The 19,028-nt window shown below is 47.0% G+C and overlaps 1 protein-coding gene across 3 annotated transcripts in view; it reads right to left on the minus strand.

Moving 5' to 3' along the window:
* Positions 1 to 232: 232 nt before the first annotated feature.
* Positions 233 to 19,028, minus strand: part of TBCEL (tubulin folding cofactor E like) — a 25,418-nt gene continuing 6,622 nt past the window's right edge. For 2 of the 3 annotated variants that reach the window (XM_026863742.1, XM_026863744.1), the window contains exons 2-8: positions 15,268 to 15,417; positions 13,405 to 13,544; positions 10,086 to 10,267; positions 8,761 to 9,017; positions 5,971 to 6,097; positions 5,401 to 5,517; positions 233 to 817 (exon numbers count right to left, since the gene is read on the minus strand). In XM_026863742.1, coding sequence (XP_026719543.1) covers positions 499 to 817; positions 5,401 to 5,517; positions 5,971 to 6,097; positions 8,761 to 9,017; positions 10,086 to 10,267; positions 13,405 to 13,544; positions 15,268 to 15,400 — 1,275 coding nt within the window. In that variant the 5' untranslated portion in view covers positions 15,401 to 15,417 and the 3' untranslated portion in view covers positions 233 to 498. Of the gene's footprint in view, positions 818 to 5,400; positions 5,518 to 5,970; positions 6,098 to 8,760; positions 9,018 to 10,085; positions 10,268 to 13,404; positions 13,545 to 15,267; positions 15,418 to 16,141; positions 16,970 to 19,028 lie in introns of those variants that run through there. The other variant, XM_026863741.1, reaches the window with a different exon arrangement.

A 19,028-nucleotide genomic window follows, 5' to 3' on the forward strand; every position in this document is an offset into this window, starting at 1 on the left:
GTTGAGACAGCACCCAGCTGCAAAAAAAAAATAATACTTCAGCAAGCTCGAGTCACAGTCAGATAGCTAGGCCAAAGGGTGCTCTTGTGGAGCCAAAATTCCCAAAATTTAGGAAAAGAAAAAAAAACAGGTCTAATTCTGCACCGAGCTATCTTCTCCCTTACGGACCCTAGCATTCTTTAGTTTGAACAACTGACCATTCACGCCAAATCACGAGTATACCGGAGCATCGAAGAAAACATCAAGGTATTGCACACACTGAAACACACGCACTGAAGTCAATTGTCACCTCAAGGTCACCTGCAGTGGGTGGCGGGCATGGTTCTCAGATCAGGGCACTTCCTCCGGGCTAAGAAATCACCTGCTACAGAAACGCAACCAAACCTCAACCAACCGACCGAAATAAAAACCTTGCAAAAAACTCCTTAATGCATGTGTGTGGGTGTGTGGGGGCATGTGTGTGTGTGCACGGGCGTGCACTCACAAGGTCAAAAGAGGTTATTTCATTCTGGGCTCCACGTAAATTTTATCCCCATCCCGAATGCCGTAAGAATGCAGCGCTCGCGAGCTGTATTTCATCTCCTCGGGACCAAAAGGAGCTTCCTGGTCCAAGTAGAAGAGCAGCATGTTGCTTGTTGATAACTGCACTACAGTTTTTAAGTGCTTCTTCAACTCTGCCACAGTCTGATCGAGACGGATCGACATCTCTTCCACCTTATCCTGGAAGTGAACCTCCACCTTCACGCTGCTCTGCGGCCGAAGATCCACGACTGCTAAGGGCTCCAGCTTCCCGTACTTCGTGACCAGCTCGTGATACCTGAAAAATTAAACCAAGTCCAGAGTTACGCTACAGTTGCTCCTACAGCCAGTTCTGCACGTTTCACAACTCAGATTCTGTTTCACGTGATGATGCTCCCCCATTTTAGCTGCAATCATCCAGGGACACTACTTGGTTGCCAAGTACAAACCAACATCTGCACCGAGAATACAGTGACCGGATGACAAGAGGGTAAGTGCAGACTCCAAGGAGTGATTCATCTAAAGCCCAGAACTGTTTGAGGAGAGCTAAAACCAGAACCTAGACAACGATGAGCTGTCCTCATCCTTCAAGTCAGTGACAGCTGACATATGGCTCTTCCGAAACTTCTTGCAGTTTAACCGGCACTTTGCTCAAGGTGGGAAGGATGGATGAGGCTCTCACAAGTGAAGAATATTGCCGAGCTAGCATTCAAAGCCCGTAAGTGCATGCCTCTCCCCATACAAGCCTCCTGCCCAGCAGCAACTAAAGGAAAACCCCAGATTTCTTCTTCATTTGCCACCAAATCTCTCACACTTTGAGGAGCTGAATGTTCCTCGCATGTGGTAACACTCGCTCCGATTCAAGTCTGATGACCTGAAAAGACATCCATAAATCTGGATGGCATGAGTCCTGTTTTCTCCCCTGCCAGCACGACACTTCACAGAGCACACAGTGTTTCTCAGGCAAGATGTTGAAAAGGAGAAAATAAACCCCAGAAAGCCCATCCACTCCAGTCACCTTGTCTCCACCGAGCGCAGGGTCTCTAAGATCACCGAATCAAGGGGAGCTGCAGCACAGTTTGGAAGCTAACAACAAACAGGGCATTTCTTGCCAACTCATCCTTCACACCTACTCTAAAACAACACGGGAGTTATAACTAGCAGAGCCACACGCTCCATCGTCACTCTCTCCTTGGAGCCAAGTCCTCTGACTGCCCTTTGCACGGTCCACCCGGGGAGCCATCCCCTGCGATGGAAAGCCCGGCTCACCCTCCCGCCGCCTTCAGCGGGGATTGCTGCCACCGGGCATGGCTGCACACCCCCTGCCTGGCTGGGAGAGAGGCGAAACGGCAGCACAAAACACGGTGTGAGCGAGATGACAAAGACCGAGGGCTGCCGAGGAAAGGTAACATTTCAGAGGCCCTCCACTATGCGCCGTACAGAAAGCGCTTTTTGTTCCCCAGCCGAGCCTGAGCTGAATGCGATCAGTGCTGTGTCACGGCGCCTGTCGAGAGATGATGGGACCTGGCAGGCCGGGTGACCCCAGGGAGTCCTGCTGAAGGCAGGAATGTTCCTGGAGAACAGCAGAGCCTCTGTCTGCTGGGAAATGAGGTAAGGGCCACAACTCACTAGGACTTCCCCAATCTCACGGACAAAATGAGCCCTCCCCAGGGCGCAGCATCCAAAGGCAGGCCGGTGCCCTGCTCCCACAGTCATCTGGGTGATAGGATCAGGCCTATTTACTTGGAAAAGCCATTAGTGCTGAGAGGAGACTATTTTACCACCCGCAGTAAGAGCGAGCGCTAACCAACGTGCCGCTGATGGGGAGAATTTCTTTGCGGCACATTCCGCTGCAGACCAGCAGTAATTTCTCTACTCAACGACCAGAAGTACTGCCACGATTCATGCGCTCAGGGAAACGGCAGCCAGCAGGGCTGGTGGTGGGCAGAGGATAAAGAGGGGGACAAATTTCAAGCAAGCTGAGAGAGAGAATCACCATGAGTGGGCTAAAATTACCCAAATACGTGCTGTAAAAATGCGGAGGGGTCAGGCAATGTTGTCTGAAATTTTCTCATGTTGAGGACAGGCAGAAGGAGCGTCGCAGCCTGCTCCTTGTACGCTAGCTGCAGCCTGCAAAGGCAGTTAGGAGTCTGAATGACTGGCTTCCCTCAAATCAATAAGGACAAAGGCACACGGCTCATATCGTTCTTTTGTACCCCGATAATAGGCACCCTGGAGACTTTGATAATCACCCCTTGCAGCCCTGGCAGACGCTGGCTGCCAGAGCAGAGGATGCTGAAGAGCTGAGCCTGGCTGGAAGTGTCTCTGATACTCTGCAGATAAACAGTGGACCAGACAAGCAGAGGACTCATTAAAAACCCACAGACACAAAGACGTCACTCAAGAAGACAGCAATATTGGATTGTACACTCGGCGCTCCATTCTAACCCACGACAGCCAGAGAGAGAAATTTTTCTTCCCATTTCCCTCCCTTTCCAATCCCTTCCAGCTGCAGCCTGTGAAGACATGCAACGCAAGCGGGGGGTTTGCAGTGAGGGAGCGTGCTGCTCACTTACTGCACGCTACCCCCCAGCAGTCTGGAGGGGGGCTGCTCACACTCCAAAGTTTTCCATGCCCAAGTGTGTCTTCGTCCTCCGCTTGAGGCAGCACTGCAATGCAGATGCTGTACCCCCAGCCACAACAGGCGGGCGTCCTGATCAGATTCTAAATACAAACCACCTTCGGAGAGACCACACCAGATTGGGGAGCAAAGAAGAGGAAGCTTTAAAAATAAACACACACAAAATCCTTCTGCAAAGGATGCCAGGCTTCCCTTTCCAAGGAGGGTGGCTGGGTACGGGTCCAGGATCTGAAACCCGGCCCTCAGCGCTTGGGATGCTCTCAGCCATCTGCAGCCTCGTTAGAAAAGAGTCTGTAGGGGCACACAACTCCTCCAGAACAGAACAACCCTCTTCAGTAGCTGCACAAGTCTCTTGGAAACGCCGTACAGATGAAGGGATTCAGACAAAGAGCCCATTGACCACGAAAAGGGCAGTAACAGTGTTTAAAGGTTAAGAAATCAGAGGGGGAGGTAATTCTCCTGTATCTTACCAAAACAGCATAAAGCTAGCGTGCTGGTCAAGATCAGCCCAGCTTTTCTGAATGGGTGAGATATTAGTAATTTCCTACAGGAGCTCCCACCTGGGAACCGACCCCAGTTGCGTGTGGTACAGTGTAACGCCATGGGTGCACACAGCCCGCTCCCTAAGTCCACGTCCTAACAGCACCATCACGCGTGTCTCAAGCTACACCCCACTGTGTCCTTCTCACCAATATATGGGCCCTGGACGTGTGAGGCACCTGTCACCACGATATCAGGAGGTGCAAATCCAGCAGGAGATGATTCAGAGCCTGCCAGGTAATATTTACCTTCCCTCTCACGCACAAACCCTTCTTCCTGAGCTCAGGGCAGCACACTCATTCTACCAGGATCAAAGGGCTACTCACACCTTAGATCCCCTCCCCTCACTGTTGGGCTTAGCTGCCCTGCCATTCTCCCCTTCTAGAGTCATGAACACAGAGACATGAAACAATTTTCTCAGAAATAAAATGTTACAGAAAATAATCCACTGTGGGAGCAGCACCATGAGCTCGCAGTCCCCGTCTCCCCTTCCTCTGCCCTGCATTCTCCACCTCTTCTGTTATCCATTCCAATATTTCAATTTTTCCCCTTCAAGGGCTTTCTAAAATTAGAAGCCAGGATTTGTCCTCAGAAAAAGGCACAAGAGGGATCACCAGCTGTCTTGTCTCCCTGATTACATTAGTACCCTTCGCCTCTGAACTGACCCCAGTACACCTTTAACAAACGCTATAATCATTGCACCTATCAGTACTCACACAAAACGCCATGTCCTCATTCCCCATTCCAGCCTTCCCGTGACCTTACTGTACTGGCAGGTCCCATACCCAGCGCTTCCAAAAAACAAGAGATGTTTTACCTAAGAGTTAAGCTGGGGGAAAAAAACACTCACCAGCAATGGAAACGCTGACCAGACTCCATTTGCACCTTTGTCATCTGTACTGGGCCATACTTTTGACTTTCTCTACCTCAGTCTGTCCCTACCTCTGTCTTTCCCCCCAGACATGCACACACACTCTAGTCCTACCCCCTTTCTGTAAAGAATGGGCTATGAAGATTTGTTGTCTGAAAAGCGCATGAGGGTTCTAGGGCAAAAGGCACGTAAATGCAGTGGTTTGATGCTCCATGATCCTTTCTCAGCCCATTAAGAAGCAGTAAGTAGATGCTGGCACAGAGGAGATACCGACTGAACAGCATCTGTCAAAGTTCATTAGTTTACCAAGATGAACAGATCATTGGGCATACTTTTCTGGCAAAGAAAAACCATCAGACTTGTGATTTGCGGGCCTGAAAGTGAAGGGACAGCTTCCCGTCGCCAGTCACATTCCACACACCAGATGGTCAAGAGAATTGGACGCCACGGCCTGGCACCAGAGAGCACGCTCTGTACTGGCTTTCGGGGACTCCCAAACACAGGTGGATTATGAAGCTAGCCATCAGGGAGGCCAGGAAGCAATGAAGATCATGAACTGAACAGTCATGTTGTTTAATGGCACTTGACGCGGACACTTTAAGACCAAATTTGACTCAGAAGTGATTCTACAAGCCATCAGACAACACTCTAATATAACGACGTTAGCTAAAACAGATTGAGGAAGGCAAGACAGAAGGAAGGCGAGGGATGGTATTTTCATGGAACAGCTAGCCCAGATTTCCCCTGTAACATCATCTGTTCAGTCACCTTTCCTTTTGTCTCGCTGCCCTTCTGCTCCTGCTCTCCATTCCATGACAACAATTCATACCTGAACGGGACCTCCTCCTCCGGGAACTCCATGTAATACCGGATGAAGAATCGCTCCGAGTCCTCTCGCTCGCCATCGGCAACGATGCTTCCATTGAGCTTGACGATAGATGGCAACCTGCATGCAGACACCGAGAAATGCAGTCAGCAAAAAGAGAAACCCAGGCAGGGTGTCCAGCAAGACAGTCACCACTCAAAGCCACGTGCCATAACATTAACACCAGGAGAATCACACCGGGTAGCTCACGCCTCGGTCCCCGAGAGAGGAAGAGGGAGAGGGTAAATCCCATGCAGCTTCTCCAAGCACATTCAAACCCAAGCATTTTCATTTCGCCACACGTGTGCACGGGCCTGCATGAGACTCAAAAAATTCTCCGAGAAGTAGAGAAGTTAGACTTAACATTTCCATTACTCTCACTTTCCCACACAATAAAGAAAAAAGCTCAAATCTTCCTGAGTGGTGAATTCACACAAAACCCCATCTCCTAAGAGTTTCTTCCTCCAATTACCCGCTCCCAGCCGTTCACTGCCATGTAACGCTTCTGCTGAGCCGCAGAAACAAGCAACAGACCTGGCTATTAGCAGTTTCCTGCGTTCCTCAGTGGTGTAGGACTGCAGCAAAGGGATTCCTAGCAATTTCACTTCCTCGAGCTTGGGAAAAGAATTTAACTTGTCAATGTCTTCCCAGCAATGCAGACCTGCTTGGAAGAAAAGACTTGCTTAAACAAACACAGATAATACATCATGTATCCAAGATAATCAGACACAGCCAAAGAACATAAGTGACAGCCGAGCGTCAGCTGCTGTTTCTTTGAGAAGTCTGCTTTCTGCTCATGAGGGACTGCAAAAAAACCTCCTTCGTTTGCTTACAAGACAGCATAGTTTAAATTCTTTCCTGCTGTTTTGTAAGTCTAGAAGGATGATCTCCACGGCTGACTAGGGAACTTGAGTTTTTCATGGACCAGTCTTTGGCCTCACTGCCGAGGACTGCCTAGCATCAGTTATGATGGCTGCATCTATAAAGGGATGCTGCCTTAAGTAGTATTAAAGTCATCAGGACTTCTGTCATTCTAGGCATCACTAAATAGCCATCAAACGGCTTTACCTCGCATCCACGACCGCCTTGGGTCCCATTTCCTCTCATGACCCAATGGTAAAACAGTCCCAGAAGCCATCCAGCCATTTAATGAAAAAGGCTTTAACTCAGTTTCAGCCCCCTCAAGACCTGACATTTGGGACAACAAAGCAAGCAAAGGTAAAACGAAAAAACGAGGATCGAGCAACACTACAGCCCTGATTATGTGGCGAGATCAACACTACTCATCTTCGCTTCCTTTTGCTGCAACTGCAGAAACATTTACCGTGATGCTTTCCCGATGACTGTTCCAGAAGCTTACACTGGCAGCGCGAGTTAGAAAGCTGGTTTCTCCAAACAACATTCAACAGCTTCACCCACACAGTACAGAAAATGTGAAAAAACAGAAAAATTATCGGTTCAAACAAAATCGGGGGGTCTCATTTGAGCTAAGCCTGTCAGGAAATGCCAAGTTCAAGCCCAAACCATGTGTCACGACACAGCTCAGAAGAAGGGACTCCTTCCCTTCCCTATGAAACACCTCTGCCAAGGTCACCTACGCCCAAAGCCATCCTCTGGGTATCAGTAACAGCCACACTTACAGACAAACTGAGTAGGTTTGTGACAGGAGAACTCTTCCACCTGTTCTCTGGGGCGCAGCGTCACCAAAGAGTGCCTGGTACCTCTCTGAATCATGCTGCTCTGAAAGGGCCAAAAAAGCTCTCGGAGCTGGGAGAAAGTGCAGAGAGACAGACAGCCACCTCTGAAGGACAAACCGCTGTCAGCCACGGCATCCGCCTCGGCAGGAAAATCTGTTCATCCCTTCACGACCCTGTCGCGCTATAACTTCACTAAAACCCATTACCATTAGCTCATCCCTGATCTCCACTAAACTAAAAGAGCCCGCAAAAAAAGAGGGAGTGCAGCAGCTTTCCCTAAAAAAAAACCAAAACAACCAAAAAACCGTTTAACAACCTCCTTGGGATTTCTACTTGACTTTCAGCTCCCAGAACATCAAATGCAATACAGAATCCAGAGTTCTTAAATACCTGGCATCAACGTTACAAAACTACTTACCACAAGAGCACTTGCTCCTCAGTGAGACAGTGCTTTCAAATCCAGCTTAACAGGCTTTTCTTCCTCTAGTTAGCTTTAAGCTTTTATTATAGGGATTCCTTGATGCTTGCATTGCAGAGCATGTTAATAAAATACCTTCTACCTTGGCTAACACTTAACTATCACTTGCACAGCATATAAAGCTCTCAAGAACAAAAGATAATGATGCATTAAGTACTCCTGCAGAAGAATTTCTGGCGTACGTGTCGTCTCACAGACATGTCCCAGCCCTCACGAGCTGCCCTGCAGCTCTGTCTCGCTGAGCACGGGGTGCCCTTCCCGATATGCCAAATGCTGATTCTCTTCCTGGAGCGTTGGCTGAAAATTCTCTGGGGCTGAAGTGTGAAAGCAGCCTCGAGCATAACTTGTGGTGAGCTTCTAATAACTGAGCACAGATGACGGACAGCTTTTGCTGGTGAACGCTCAGTCCTTACATGCCACATACCTACACATACGCTCGTTTTACCCAAGATAAAACAGGGAATAAAAGACAAATTGGATTCTTTCATCCCCTCCACTGTCAGGCATTTATTTATCCTTCTCCAGCCAGGAGCACCCGAGGCAGGGACAGGAAACAGAGGGAAACTACCAACGTAAAAAAAAAACCTTTGCCAGCTCATTTTTAATAACTGCCAGTCCACGCTACTCTGACTCATCTTTCTAGATAATGACTAACTACCAAAACCAGCAGGCAAAGCCCCCAGAGACGGGCAAGTTGATTTCTTGCCTGTTTTCCTCTCCTAATGCTACACTCTTCAGGTGAGCGCACTTCAGTACATCTGCGCATGTGGCCCTGCATGAGCACCATCAGGAAACTGAACTTCAGCATGATAGCTCTGTTGGGACTACATTTATCAACAGCTTTGTAATTCTGCCGAGAAGCCAGGATAGATTGAGGCAAAGGTCACTGAGCATTTTCATCTCTGCGACAGCAACAGAACTATCCCAAAGGTTTAGGCTCCTGCTCAGCACTTCTGCCTTCACTTGCCCCCTCTGATACTTTGCGGGAAGCAATGCTGACTGCAGGCTACTTACTGCTAACACAAGCCTAAGAGGCAATCAGCCCAAGGACAAAGTTTCAAAGAGCACAAAGCAAGTGTGTTTTTCAGCTACTCGGGAGGAGAGACTCTTACGCCGAGAAGAAAAAGCATGCTGCTTCCAGGCTCTCACCTGACTTGTGCAAATTGATGGATCGCAGGTTGGGGAACAGCCTTGCTAGGGAATCTTCCGACTCTTCAATGGTCGTGAGGTTGTTGTTAGCCAGAATAAGTGTGTCCAGTGATGGAAACATAATTCCCAATTTTCGAATTTCAGTCCAGTCTTGAAGATTATTGTCAGTTATGTGGAGTAACTTGAGAGACTGACAGCAAACCGGAGAACAAGACACTGTTTCATAGTCGTTAAGGCACAGGAAGAGCTCCTCCAAGCTGCACAGGGGGAGAAAGATCATATCATCATCCCAACATATGCTGACAAACAGCTACCTTCTCGGGTAGAGGGGCACGCATGTGCGATTTTAACACGACTTTCAGTAACGGCTCTTGTGTGATTTGAAATCTTGGTGTAGAGAAGACCTTTGAGCACTCCAAATGGAGCGTTTCGACTGTGTCTCCGCTCCCATCCATAAACTTCCTCCACAGATGAAAAACACCTCTAAGTGTTCCCCTCGCCTCCCAGTATTAATTGTGTAACAGATTGCTCAGGGTGGTGTCCCACATTTGTGCCCAACAAGCCACCAACCCAGCTCCAATGGTGACTGGTACCTGCTTTCAACACTCGTCGCTTAATTTAAAAAAATGGTTTTATACAACACAGATGACGCTTTTTTCCCCACATCACTGGTTCTGCCAAAGGTTCCCGTTAAAGAAAGAACAGGTCCCACTAAATTTTCAGACAACTAAACTAGCTCTCCTAATCTCAGGGAAGCGTACGTTGGCCACGTACTGCTGTCATCCCCTCTGCTTACAAAACCGTACGAAGAGGACTCTGTTATCGAAACGAAGCCACCAAGGACATTTCGCGGAAGCAGAATGCCACTGCCAAGGTGGACCGTGGCCAAGCCACAGAAATCAACACTTTGCATAGAAAATCATGATGAAATATTACTTGACGAGTGGCCAGACCCTCAGAATTACATCCCATTCAAAAGCTATTAGTACAGGTACGCACTGCACCATTCATTCTGCTGTGACTCAGAGGAAAGCGTGTCACCTCCCACACTGTCGGGGTGATTATCCATCTCTGGTATTTAGATTTGGATGAGAAGCTCCAAAGGTTTTGTAGTGCCATACAAGTTCAGTTTTTAAGACAAGGTAAAGCATTCACCTGGCCAGTTCCCAAGCTCCCAAAGAAAAAAAAAAATAAAATTCCCTTTGTCTCTACTGGTCATGTTTGCATCCTCACACCCCTCTCATCCCTCACCATGTGATTTGATGAGGCAGCCTTCAGCTGTGTGCAGCGAGCACCCCTTTCTACGCCCAGCTCCCCATGCTTACTCTGGTAATTCCTGCAGGATTGTGTGGACTGTTTCCCAGGAAGCTTTGCTGTTGTTGAGCACAAGTTTGCGAACACCAGCGAAAGACCCAGCACACCTTCTCTCTAAAACGGACAAACTGAGAGGGTTGGAACTCAAGTTTAGAAACTCCAAGTGGGGAACGTTGGACACAATTTTACTGACCTAAGTGGGGAGGGAAAAAAAAAAAAAAAAGAGAAAGAAAGAAATGCGTATCAGGCAGTAATCGGACCTTATGCAATAATATCCCGTCTCCTAAAAGGGGGCCCTTCGGAATCACCACAAGCCAAAGAAATGATATGGGGGAAAAAATAAGGCTTTTGGATAAGTACCTGTAATTCATACTCCAACTATTCACTGATCTAGATTGATTGGTTAATTGCTCATTCACCTCCACAGTTCATTTAATTACGCTCTCTGAGCAGCTTGATAAGCGCAAGCCCGTCTCTTGGGAGAGGTCATAAAATCCACCTCAACACCAAGCTGAAGCAGCAGCACGTTACAGGAGCCAGCACGCCGTACCCCACTTTTAGCAGGGAGGCAACGGGCACGTCCCTTGACTTTCTGGCCAACACTGATCACTTGCTCAGCTTTCCACTGCTCCCCACTAGCCACAGACCTCGGGGTTTTACTCAACGTAAAAGACAGACAGAAGTTCACTGTACACATACAATTAATTTCTGATTTGATTCGATTAATCTGAGAACAGCGGCTTTCTTACAATCAATCCAAACGTTCAGGTAACTCTGCCCGAGGATACTTTCTCTTTTTGTGTGTACAGATGTGCACCTGAGGGTAAAGTGGCAGAGAGGTAAGAAAGAAAGACCAAGAAAGAGGAAGAAAAGTCAGACAAGACGCCTGTACAGCCCTGGAGTGTGGGACACAAAACAGATCGTGCAACCAGGGTAGGTGCTGACCTAGATACTGCTAATACACGGAAAGATGTGGGAACACGTTATTTGGGTGATAAATTTGTAGTCCTCTACTAATGATTAAGAGAACAGAACAGCCAGGCAGCATCAATTTGTAAAGAAGACACCCCATCAATCTGATTTTCCTCTTCGACTGGGTACCTGATCCAGTAGGAAAGGAGCGTCAGGGAATGACAGCTTCTGACGTCACCTGCACACCAGTCACACAGGCAAACTGGGGACTTCCAGCGCCCAGGCCAGCACTGCAAGTTAAGAGTTCAGTACAAAACTAGCAGACATGCTGAGGGAGTGTTCTAGAAGAGTGTAGTCGTGTTTTCATTGACCAGAATAATTGAACGCTTTGTGTTTTCTTAATTTGCAGGCGATACTAAGGTGGGGAAGGCTGCCGTCACATTGCGGTACAAGACTAGAGGCCAAAACAAAGCTATCAGAAACCTGTAAGATGGAAGTTCTGCGCAAGGACAGTCAAAGTACTAACATTTTGGGGAAAAATATATTTATCCAGAAAATAATTACAAGTCAGAGAACACCTGGCTAGAGAGCTCCACTCCACAAAGCGATTGGGATGGAAGGAGACGGGGCAGGCCATGATGTACACAGGTCAATGAAGAGGGTCTGGTTGCTAGCAAAGGACAATTGTCTCACGGGGAGGCTGAATTCAAGTGTTGCATAAGTGATGCTGGAGGTAATCAGTCTGCCTCGCTTCACATCTCATCTTAGGTGATGGCGTGTTTGGGCACTATGCCTTAGGAATGAAGTGGACAAACTGGAATGACATCAGCGCCAACAAAAACAACAAAGGATTTTAAGAAAATGGCCTGCAATGAACAATTGGAAGACCGGGATTTTTTCAGTATTATACTAAAATAGGAAAAGGAGACATGAAAGCTCTTCCTCGTGGGTGTAAAAGGCTGTCGTGTGAGGAACAGTGACGAATGCTCCTCCGTGCCTGCTGAGAACAGAGCAGGGAGCAAATGGGAGCAAATCCCATGCGAATGGCAGCATGGGAGACTTAAGTGACATAGTTTGGACTGAGAGGTTATTAGCTAAGCATGGGAACAGACTACCCAGGGATCTGGAATCCCCATCGCTGGCAGTTTTTAAGATTGAGTAGCTATCTATCTGTTGTGGATGGGCTATGAGAACTTAATCCTGTCTTGGAGGAAGGGACCAAAGTACACAGAAAGCCTCCCAGTTCCAGCTCTACTGCAGCTCATGCCGGAGCTGACAACGGTGCCATCCCGGGTGGCCTAAACAGACTGAGCAAACAGCAGTTGTGAGTGACAAGTGTATGTGCAGCTCTGCCCGCTGCCTACCAGAGGCAAGGTCAGCCCCACCGAAAGAAAGAGGCAGAACAGGGAGCAGAGGCAACACCTCACTACGACGGGAGAGGGTCAGAATAAAACAAGTCAGGAGACACCATCGCAGTTCTTCGCAGATACGCCCTCAGCACAAAACCATCTTCCCTGGCTCTGATCTCAAGAGGCAAGCCTAAGATTTCTCTCCCACCCGCTGAGCTAACACCTTCTAGGCTAACAAGGAAATAACAGGGAAACCTATCCCACTTCTGACTTTGTGACCCCCATGCCAGAGCCAGGACCTTGCTGCAAACACCTCGTTCGCTACCTATTTAAAGACGCAGGAGTCTGATGCAACAGAAACGTGATAATTTTTATGTGGCACATCCTGTTCTTTTCCATGTATTGTCACCAATAAACACTGACATAAAAGCAGAGCAGAAGCCAGTGCGGAACTGCTGATGACACTTGAACAGATTGCAATTGTTTTACATTGCATTTATCTAGCATGTTTCATCCAAGTGCTTCAGAGGATTTTACAATAGCATTTATCATTAATTAACAAGACCTCAGAAATATCCTTTGATGTAAACGTTATTAAACTTGTTCTGCAGATACAAATGGAAACAAAAGTGGAGAGAGAATAAATACCTTGCCTGGCATCACAGGGTCAGTGGCAAAGCTGGGAATCAACTCCCATTACTCAGATCTCCTCAGTTCTTACTCTGTTAAAAATTGCACTGCTCATTAACCTCTTGACGTTAGAAATGCCAGTTCCAGTGCTTTGCACGATAAAAAAAAACAACCCACATATACTTGTCACCCACAGGCCTAGATCGTAAGTCACAAGGTAAATGGAGTGAAGTGCCCAAATGCATTAAATTCATCACGTTTATTGCTCAGTTGTTGTCGAAGTAAATAACCATCAGCTTCAAAGATGAGAAAAAAGCCACAAAAAATGGAAATCTTTCTCCTTTAAACGACTGAAGAACTCATATAAGCCGCAATGCATTTGCAGTCATAGTAATAACCATCAAAGTTACTCAGAAAGATGCACATGTAACCATTTTACCTCATGCCAGTCTTCCAGTTTATTGTCAGAAAGATCTAGCTCAGACACATGAGCACAGAAGGCAGCGATTTCATTCTCATCCCCTGCACAAGTTATGCCACAGCTGTTCAGTACCAGCACGCTCGGAAGGTTGAGGCGATCTGAAACAGGGAAAAAGAAAAGATGCCCTCTGGTCAGCACTGCATCGCTTGGCTGCAGAAAGTAACAACAAGCATGAACAAACATGACATTCAGCAAAAGATCTACCAGTAACTCCACAATTTACACATATATAAGGATCTCAGGATAAATATGGATTGTATGACAAGTGACTGACATCAATCCAGAAGTCGTCGTGTGTCTAAACACGAAGTACCACTCAGTTATCAGTGCTCTTCAGTTACTACACACATCTCAGTCCACGTCGCAGCGAGGACCGGCCAGTCCTTTGTAGTTTATAGTACATCTCGTATCAGTTCTTGCCAGAACTTACGCTCTTCCCCAGGCATCTGCTACTGCGGATAGGACACAGGACTAAGTGGACCATACGTTGCACAGGGTTAGACTCCCTTATCCCCTTGTACTTAGTCCACTTGGGGTTAGTAACAGCGAGGATGTATTTAAGTATTTCTTTTCTAAGCTTTCCCTTTCCAACAACATAGAACATTTAGCATTCTTACATCCTGGAAAAAGTGACGTCTCTACTCTGCCTTTTACATTTCTGCTTTGGTTTTGCTCTAGTTCTTTCTCATGCAGGTAAACGGTCTCGCAGCTATTTCACAGACAAGAACTCAGATCGCAATCACAGCCTGATTTGCTAAGCCCAAAACATGACACAGTTAAAAGCTGTGGATTTGTCACAGGAAACCATTTCAACACAAGAGATCCACATTTAGGCAAGGCAAGCCATCACTCTTACACTCTATCACACACAATACAGCTCTCCCACCTCTGTTGAGTATCAAACTGTTAAAATTTAACAACAAGCTTTTTCCTAAAAAGGTGGCCCTTTTTCTCTCTGCTTAATACTTGACAGTTACACAACTAGAAGGGGGTTCTAGCAGCAGACAATTATCTGGTGTGATCTAAGTTTCCTGGCTCGTTAGCACTCAGCTTTGACAAAGGGCAGCGTTGTACTTTGGGAATTAGTCATGACGTCCTTGTAAGTCGTGTCTCGGTCACATTTGGAGACTTACACACGTGCCCTCTTTTCAGCATCCAAACAGCTCAGGTAAGTGGGTGACCACACACAGGAGAGAGAGCACTGACTGAACAGCACAGCAGGCCAATTTTCCGTTCATGTTAATTTTGAGCGACACACAGTATGTTTTATCCTCAACTGAACTCAGGCCCTTTTTCCTCCTCTGTCAAACTCAGTTACTGTGAACTTCACCCAGCTGACTTTCATGGCTATTTTCTCCTTTGGGGCTGGTTATGATACAAATTGACCTGACGGAAATTTTAATTATTTTCACAGATCACGATGGGCAAGAGGTTACACAAAGAAGGGGCAGTTCTGGTGGGATAAATGTGAATCTCAGACGCATCTGTACAACCTGAGAACCAAAAATGTCAGAGCGTGAGGGAAGACTAAAACTCAGCACTGCACAGGGCCTCATTTCCATCTTTCAGTGGCAGGATTCTGATCCCGTTATGCTGTAGGGAAACTTACTTGTTTTTTACAGCAACCAATTCAGCGCCTAGATCAACTTGCTTTGTCAGATTCCAGTCTCTCAGCTCTTCAGTAAGAAACACATTATAATACACTGTGACATTTCTTTTTCTGGTCAATTCAGGGTGATTCTTCAACTTAAGCAAGAGTAACCCAGAAACTGATCTTCCCTCCCCAAACCCCCCAGATGCTCAGAAAGACCACAAACCTACCCTTCATAGGCGAGCCCTGTGGAGTTGCTGGGACATGCACCCCCATACCAGGTCCACGACGATACGGGAAGTTCTCGGGACTGTATTTCTCACACAGAACTTGCATGAAACTCCTCCCGCTGGGCTGGTCCATGCTCCCTTCTTGGACTTCTAGTTAGTGGAGACAAACCCCAGAGCATATAAACAGTCAGCAGCTAATAATCACCTCCAGTAGTGGTCGTTGAGAAACACAGTACAAAATGAACAGACGGGTCATGGGTTTTACTTCTGAATTCCAGATGAGTCTAACAGGTCATACTTCAAATTCAAGATTACAGTAAAACCTTACCTGAAAAGAAACCAAAACTGAACAGAGGGACCAAGCTACACAAACATGCTTTCAATCATACCATTCCAGGCCAAGTCCAAGACCTCCTTGCCCCACATGCTCTTACAGGACAGTTCCCAGTATGCCCCTGGCTGCAAAAGGTGACTTCTGTACCTCACAAGAGGACTGAGAGATATTCACAGATATTCTCAAACACATTTCCAGGGCAGCGAGGAGGAGAAAGAGCAGACAGATGTTTATGAGTATGAGATTGCTCAAACACGTGCTTTCATCCTGTAATTTCCCTTTAACTCAGGACTTTCAGTCAAGATCAGCTTTTTGGATGAGGAAAAAAGAAAAGGAAAAAGGATCCACAGCTCCCTAACTGTTTACAAAGAAACTCTATACAAAGCAGGTTATGGCTTGTTTTTGTAAAATCAGGCCAATGCTGTAAATGGCTCAGAGCTCAAGGGCCTCTGCTAGCAAGACTTCCATCTGGCCCACAGGGTGGCATGGGAAGACTCGAGTTTGTTAGTAAGCTCACCCGGGATATCTCAGGGCTCTCACCTTCACTGACAGCAGCAGCTCCTTCAAAGCAAGCTTCGGCCTCAGAGGGAGCATCATCATTTCTCCTCTGACATCTGCAAAGAACTAAGTTTCTTCCATCCTGCTTGTAAACCTGGGCTTCTAATTAGAACACAACTGCTGTGTCACGAAACGCTCCCAAGCACACACGAGCACATCATTTGGCCGGTCCGAAAAGAAGTTTTGCCAATTCAATTTTGCAGCTGCTTAATGTATCTGGAAGATAAACGCGCCCTTCGTATCTATAAATGTCACAGAAGGGAACAGCACAGGAAAAAGGACTCGCCACATTGCAGGCTGCTGACCTGCCTAGAAAGATATCGAGTGTCAGCTGGAAGTACACTTGGCACAAAGATGCGGTGCTGGTCGGCGTTCTGCTGTACCCGAGGTGGAACTAAGCTTATCTGTCCTACTTTTCTGCACATACTCTGAACTGGGTATTTTATGGTTTCCAGGATAACAAAGGAGTCAAGCTTGGTACATGCACAAAAGGAAGGGAACCGCATTGTTCCCAGGTTTCACAGAGGTCTTGTACTCCAAAGCAGAGCCTGCTACCCGTCACGGACACGGAGGAGAGACCCACATCCACCTGCACGACCAAAGCAAGGCACGAACCAACTGCAGGCCTCCTACAGCGTACAAATAAGTCATGGAGCGGCATTTTCACCAAGTATTGCGGATTTACCTTTCTAGTAGACTACCAAAACCCAGCTCACACAGATACGTACGTTCTGCACATAAACCTGCACCTCCAGGACTCCCGGAGCTCCAGAACTTCTGAGTTCATGGTGGGGACACACATGCTGACAGTGATGCTGCTAACTAATGCTGAATTAAAGTTTCTGCCTGCTGCCATAAACTTTCCTTCAGATTTACAGGCAAGGATAGATATAAAATGCTGAACAAAAGTTATTGTAACCAAGGTTTGGGTTCCCTTTGTCAAGAATCACCTGTTTAACAAGCTCTACTTTACTCCTACCTGAACAGACTACCTAAAAGACCTATACCTCAAAGAACTTTGGTATAATAAGAAGCAAGTTGATTGAAACCTGTTACAATTTGTGTATCGGATATAAAGTTACCATGTCACAAGGAGGGACTTAAAGGATTTATCCATCTTAAAAAAAAAAAAAAAGACCCACACCTTTTTTAGCGCTCAGTACCTCGGTTGCTTCCTATCTCAAATTTAACTCCATGTTACTAGTCTATACAGATTTGAAAAAGAAATCCTCAAACCGAAGTATGTGTTAGGAATGAGACATTTCGGTTTATGCTAAAACATTCCTCGTGCTACAGGAACAATTTGCACTGACAGTTAAGGCTGAAAGGCCTCACACCAGAGTGTGGTGTGATCTGGGAGCTCAGTACTGTAGGACTGATAGACACGGCTTTCTAAATGCACATTCAGACCTCCTGGTCTGGAAATTCTGGAACTCCCCCATGCATAAGGCTTTCTGTCCTTCATGTTGCTTTTTTATCAACTCCATTCCTCTTTATCTGCTGAGCAAACATCAGCAGAAAAATCAAAAGCCACCTTAACATCGCACTAGAGGCAAAAAAAATGTGTTTCCAGATACAGCATGAGAGTAATCCAGAACGGAAAAAAAAAAACAGTGACATTTAAATTCAACAACTTTGAATCACAAACATTTTCTTTCCTGAGCTTTAGTTTTGCACACCAATGCCTCTGCCAGGTGACAAAAATGTCAAGGAGTGGGCAGCCACCTTTTCCTACTTCCCTTCTCAGTAGATCTCACATTCACTATAATCATCTGTCAGGCACGTGGCTTCTCTGAATCACTACAATTGCCTGAGAGCGAGGATTAACAGAATAGGCAAAGCAAGCATGACACATTTCAGGTGAATGCTGCGGGTACGAGGGCAGGACAGGGTCATTTGCAAGGTGCACATTTCCGAGTGTTTTCTTACTGACGGCACAAACATTCATATCCGAAAATAACTTTGGGTTTTCTAAATGACAGCATAAAGACACGCTCAGTCTCTGAGAGAAGTCAACGAATTATTTTTGTTGTCTATATTTAAACGCTCTGCTGGCAGGCTGTGGCCCTAGTGGCATACAGCATGGCAAGTGTCTGCAAAGAAGAGCATAACCCTGACTTGAGACGCAAGGGAAACCCGGTGGGCTGCTGCAGCTGATGAGTGAACTGGAAAGAAAACACTAGAAATGATGTTAAAAAATATTTCTATCCCCGTGCTATATGCGTACAAGGAGAACGAGTGACTGCTCAAGAGAATCATTAATGACATTCTAATGAGCCCCAGTGCCACTCGAACGCCTTCGGAGCAGGTCCTAACCAGACACACACCAAATGCATTTTGACATGTTTGTACCCATGAAAAACAAAGCACGAGGAATGGATGCAACAGAACAAACATCTGTCTAAAAGATGCCGGTGTGTCCTTCCTGAGACATGATTCAGGAAAATAATTTTTCAAGTGATCTTGAGAGACAGATGAACAAATACTATCAGGGCAGACAGAATGACCCTCTGAGCCACCCGGGCAAGCTCGCTGAGCATGCGAAACGCTGTCAGGGGCTTCATCAGAGCAAGAATAGCTGTTTCCTCACCCACCACAGTCCCACGCTTCTGGAAACAGCCAATACTAGTGGCAGGGACTGTGGTGAGGGGATCGCGAAGTGCACAAGACACGCCAGGCGTGTCACTTGACACGCTTCTGACCCGGACTCTGACATTGCGCTACTGAACCAGCGATCTCCTCAAGGGCTGCTGGAAAAACCAACTCCGCCGCCGAAGCCAGCAGGGAGCCTGCCTGTCGGTCCTTGTCTGTGCTGCTGGGCCTCACGGCCGGTTTCACGACGTGCGTTCCGCTGCACCCCGGCAGGAAA

The sequence above is a fragment of the Athene cunicularia genome (genome assembly GCF_003259725.1).
Source record: "Athene cunicularia isolate RWA chromosome 24 unlocalized genomic scaffold, athCun1 chr24_part1, whole genome shotgun sequence".
Lineage (NCBI taxonomy): Eukaryota > Metazoa > Chordata > Aves > Strigiformes > Strigidae > Athene > Athene cunicularia.